General features: G+C 42.6%; 1 protein-coding gene and 1 long non-coding RNA gene across 5 annotated transcripts in view; one reads left to right on the plus strand and one right to left on the minus strand.

Annotated features, from left to right (window-relative positions):
- LOC105000104 overlaps positions 1-205 on the minus strand; it is a 7875-nt gene extending 7670 nt beyond the window's left edge. The window contains exon 1 of the long non-coding RNA XR_826696.1: positions 124-205. This is a non-coding gene — a long non-coding RNA (uncharacterized LOC105000104). The remainder of the gene's footprint in view (positions 1-123) is intronic.
- The window catches only part of DPF3 (D4, zinc and double PHD fingers, family 3), a 295296-nt gene that overhangs the window by 232338 nt on the left and 57556 nt on the right, over positions 1-5402 (plus strand). The window contains exon 9 of one of the 4 annotated variants that reach the window (XM_010855812.1): positions 111-187. The exons of the other annotated variants lie outside the window; for them this stretch is intronic. Coding sequence (XP_010854114.1) covers positions 111-157 — 47 coding nt within the window. The 3' untranslated portion in view covers positions 158-187. Of the gene's footprint in view, positions 1-110; positions 188-5402 lie in introns of those variants that run through there. 4 annotated transcript variants of the gene reach the window in all.

Here is a 5402-nt window from a genome sequence, read left to right on the forward strand (position 1 = left end):
CCCGATTCATTTCATTTCCACCACTTCCTTAAATTGAAATTTTTCTTTTTTAGGCAGTTGTCCTATGCTGTTGTTTTTTGTTTTATCTTTCATTGCCTTTCCCTCTGCAGTCAACGCTCTGACCTGGAGACTCCGGCATCCTTCAAGCAAGCCGTGAAGAAGGTGGAGAGAAGCCACGAGAATCAGCACCTCCTCTTCCTCTTCCTCCTCCTCCTCCTCCTCTTCCCTTGCCTGGTCCCCTCCTGCGCATGCGTTTCCGCCAACACAGGAGCCTGGATTGTGGACAAGCCTCCAGCGCAACTCAGCTCGGCTCAGAGAAGTCTCGGGAATGGCCTCACTTTGTGCAATAAGAAGACTTTTTTTTTTTTTTTTTTTAATTCTCCATTACATTTTTTTTTTTTTTAAGTGTCTGTGAGAAAATATCCAGGTCAGACTGGAATCGCTCTACCGTAGAAAGAACTGAACACAAACAGACTTACAGGGAAAAAAAAAGAGTTAACTATTTTATTTATTTCAATATTTAAAAGAAAAGGTGCTGATCTGGCACAGTATTTTTGTTTAAAGTACCTTCAACTTTAAAAGTTAAAAGCAATTTTTGTGAAGACATGAAAATCAATAGAGGACTTACTGTAAAATAAAGACTGAATATTAACTCTAAGGAAAAATACCCCGCATTTTTAATAAGAGAATAAAGATCAACTCTGCTCTCTCAGGCTTTTTAAAAAGCCATTCATGTATGTTCTTTAGGTATTTTTATTTCTGCAAGTTGGAAGTGGTAAGTGAGGAGTGATCAGTTGTTTTTTTTTTCTTCTTCAAAAGTCTATTGAAAGTGTTTGATTATGTGTTAAGACTTGACTGAAATAAATTAGCCACAAGGGCTATCAGCAGTCTCTCCGCTCCCCCCTAAAACAGTCAAACAAACAAACTCTCCCCTCACCCCAGGCAAGCCCCATTTATCTGATGTCAAGAAGCAGCCTGCCTCCTGGTTATCATGTCTGATGAGGCCTAGTTCTGAAAGGAATTCCATCTAGCGATTAAATATATCTCTGCAAGTTCAACAGATTTAAACACAGACAGCTTTGTTTAAAATAACCCAGTGAAGAAAGAGAAAGAGGAGGAAAAAAAGAGAACAAAAAATAAGCATTTGCTGGGATGATATTGAGTCCATTCCCTGACAACTCCTAGAGGAGACTTGCAAAGGGAGCCTTCTGCTGATCTGGCTTCTAGATGTCCCCAAGGGTGAGGAAGGCCAGCCTGACGGATGGAAAGCTCACATGTTCAGTTGCTGATGGGGAGAAAGGCGGGTGAACGGTCCTTTTATGGCCATGTTAGTGGACGTGAATGTGACCTATGAAACACATTCAACATTGTGTCTGCAGCCTAGGGAAGGAGCTGGGGTGACTGGCTGGGCCACTGGGCTTTGCTCCCGGTCTTATACATTCAGCCTCTTGAGTTTCCCTCAGTGCTAAGCAGAGTCATAATAATCAATGTACCATCTAACACTGGATATTCCTCTCAGGAAAAGTCTTGGGTGACAGTGTTAGTGGGATGGTTCCGAGCCCGAGAATATCTCTTTTACCTTAGCGAGGGGAGTTGGAGGGACACAGAATTCTTGCCAGTCCGTTCAAGGCCAGTCCCTGGGGGAGATCACCAAGAGTATCTTTTTCTTTTTCTTTTTTTTTATCATTTTGTTCTTTCTGTGACATTTTCTGATAGAAAATGTCCTTTATCAAAATGATAATTATAATAATAATCCACTCTCCAACCATTTCCCACAAGTTATAACATGCGTAGAATTGTGATAAAGTTTTGCATAATGTAGGGTTTGTATCAAGTTTGTGTAAGTTTCGGTTAAAATAAAAGTCTGTTTCCAATGCTCCTATAGCATCTCTGTAAATGTTGCTTTTCCATCCTCATCCTCCATGAGTTCAACTTTCACACTGGCCTATAGTAGGGGCTCCTGAAAGGATTCTGCCCATTCTCATGCCCAGGATCTGTTGAGCCCCATTGTTTTGTTTAGAAGCACAGTCCAGAATAGAGGCTGCCACTGGCTTGGCTGACAGATGGTGACTTGGAAAGTGAACAATGTCCAGGGTTGGTACCAGCATCCGAGCTTTGAGTCCAGAGTTGCTGTTACCCACCCACCATCACCACAGCCACTGCCACCCTCTCCATGGCCAAAATGGAGCTATGGAGAGCTTGGTTATGTGTACTGACTTAAGATACCCATCCAATGTTGCTGTCACACCCTGTGCTAAGATAGTTTTGCACAATAATGCACGATGTAGTGTGTGCTTGGCAAAAGCTGAGAGGTTAATGCTTCCACTTCTTGGAAGGTAGTGGTGTAGCCTCCCCAAGCTGCCAGTTGGCACAGCTGTAAACCTGCCCCCCACCCAAGATAAGTATCTCCTTGAGTGTGAAGGTGGACACTTCTCTGATGGGTCCTCTAGGTCAGAGTGAAGCAGGCCAGCCTCTCAGGCCAGGTTTGCCCCCTGAGCGTTGCCAGCTCACACACAGGCCAGATGGAGATGGAACAGGACACTATGACGCTGCCGTTAGCACGTTCCATCTTCCTTTAGACATTATGGATTTTATACATTTCTCTAGCAGTATGTGGGTGAAATATACATGATATTTACCACTTTAACTTTTTGAAGTGTGTGGTCAGTAGCACTAACTACACTCACATTGTTGTGCAACCATCCCCACCATCCATCTCCAGAACTTTTTCGTCTTTTTCAACTGAAGCTCTATATCCATTAAACACTGTCCATTTCCCCCTCCCCAGCTCCTGTCAATCACCATTCTACTTTCTGTCTCTATGAATTCGATTATTTGAGGTACCTCATCTAAGTACAATCATACAGTATTTGTCCTTTTTGCCAGACTTGTTTCTCTTAGCATATCTTCAAAGTTCATTCATGTTGTAACATGTCAAAATTCATTCCTTTTTTCAGATTGAATACCATTCCATTGCATGTATATATTACATTTTCTTTATCTGCTCATCTGTTTATAGATACTTGAAGTAGAAGTTTTGATCATTTATTACACACTACCCACTTCCTGTGTGTGCATGCTAAGTCCCTTCAGTTGTGTTCGACTCTTTGAGACCCCATGGACTGTAGCCCGCAGGGCTCCCCTGCCCATGGGATTCTCCAGGCAAGAATACTGGAGTGGGTTGCTATGCCCTCTCCAGGGGATCTTCCCAACCCAGCGATTGAACCTGCATCTCTTATGTCTCCTGCATTGGCAGGCAGGTTCTTTCCCATTAATGCTCCTGGGAAGCCCACCCACTTCCTACAGTGACTCAGATTTGAGATGCCTAAATTCAGAAGTTACCTAGGTATTTAAATATCTTCTTAGGAGGGAAGTGATTGCACCTGAAATTCTTCTACTTTGTACCCTGGAAGAGGGTACTTTGCCTCCAAAGGGCAAATACTTTCTACCTAAAGTGTGTTTTGTGCTACTGCTAAATCGCTTCAGCCATGTCCTACTCTTTGTGAACCCTCAACTTTAGCCCACCAGGTTTCTCTGTCCATGGGATTCTCCAGGCAAGATTACTGGAGTGGGTTGCCATTTCCTTCTCCAGGGGATCTTCCTAACCCAGAGATCAAACCTACGTCTCTCTTGTCTCCTGATGGGCAGGCAGGTTCTTTACTGCTAGCCCGACCTGGGAAGCCCATATAAAGTGTGTTTTACTTCATGACTAAGGCTTTCTCTGTAGAGACTGTCTTTGGGATGCTCGTAGGGACAAGATGTCTAGCATGAGCTGTAAATAAGGACAGAGGAGACCCCGCAGAATCTAATGTCTCTAATGGCAAGTCATGAGGCAGAGATTGCCTTTTCTAAATGTCTGACAGTTTGTTATTGGCAAAGTACGCGTATGCTTTCGGTCTGTTGGTGGTCACTGACCAGGAGGGTGGGGGAACGTGTACATGTGAGCCAGAGAGTGAGAAAAAGAAGTCATTTCTCCTCATCCATTTGGAAATATTGAGTTGACCTAAAAATTTGTTGGGGTTTTTCTGTAAGATGTTTTGGAAAAAGTTGAACAAGCATTTTTGCCAACGCACTATATTAATTTGTCTGAAGAGTTAGCTCTGGGTTTGAATTCAGGTGCCTACAGGGCAGGTATCTTTAATGAGTAAAACAGGCCAAGGATGAGAAAATGAACAGTGCCAGGGAGACAGGGAGCAGCCTTTATGCTCAGCTTTGGGCACAGGGGGGATAACAGAGAGGGTTGGCGGTGGGTATGGAGAGCCAGAAAGCTCCTGAGAGCACCTGTGCCCTGAATGAGGCAGCTCCCACAGCTCAAGGTGGTGCTGCCTGCAAGAACATGATCCCAGGGTACCCATGTCCTCTGGTTTTTCAAGAGGGGCCAAAATTTTTAAATATTTGGGAGATCTCCCTATTTTAAAAATGTTTAATGTAAATTAAAAACACTGTGAGCATGTAGCAGATACCCTTTGAAGGCTGTGGGGTAGCTTGCCAAGGGCTACCAGGTGGTGAGAGTTGAAGAAGTTGAGGTTAGGTTGCCTGGACCAAACTCCATTACGACAGCAGATCCTTAACTTAGCCTGTGAGTGCGTCTGGTGGTATCCTGACTTAGACCTGTTACATGCTGGGAACGGTTGTTTGGTGGCCCTCTGGATGGAGCTAGGTCATTATTCATCATGTGTTAGGAATTCAGGATGTGGTTCCATGAAAAAATGTTCCCCCATCCAACCCTCTGAAAGATCTCCTGTTTAAAACTCTGGGCACAGTTGTCAGTTTAAAGATATGTTTTTTATTTCACATTATTATTGATGATGAGTTATCTGTTATATCACATTCCTTTTATCCTTTTTTTCCTAAGAACTTCAAATTATCCCATATGATTAGAACTGAATTCACTTTATTGTATCCCCAAACCAGCAAATTCACAACTTCTTTTGATTTAAATAAAACATATTTATACATATATGATATCTTACAAAATTTCTTCTGAAATAAGTTACATATGAGATTCCCTGGTGGCTCAGACAGTAAAGGGTTTGCCTGCAATGTGGGAGACCCAGGTTCGATCCCTGGGTCGGAAAGATCCCCTGGAGAAGGAAATGGCAGCCCACTCCAATATTCTTGCCTGGAAAATCCCATGGATGGAAAAACCTGGCAGGCTACAGTCTATGGGGTTGCAAAGAGTTGGACATGACTGAAATGACTTCATATCATATATCATGAGATGTAAAATACTTTTAAATTTAAATAACAAAAATTCTGGAGGGATATATATATTATGTATAATTATATTGTATTATATAATGTATATTGATACTATATTATATTTATATGAAGGGGGCAGCAGAAGATGAGATGGTTAGATAGCATCACCGACTCAATGGACATGAATTTGAGCAAATTCC

The sequence above is a fragment of the Bison bison genome, unplaced genomic scaffold (assembly GCF_000754665.1).
Source record: "Bison bison bison isolate TAMUID 2011002044 unplaced genomic scaffold, Bison_UMD1.0 scf7180017864368, whole genome shotgun sequence".
Lineage (NCBI taxonomy): Eukaryota > Metazoa > Chordata > Mammalia > Artiodactyla > Bovidae > Bison > Bison bison.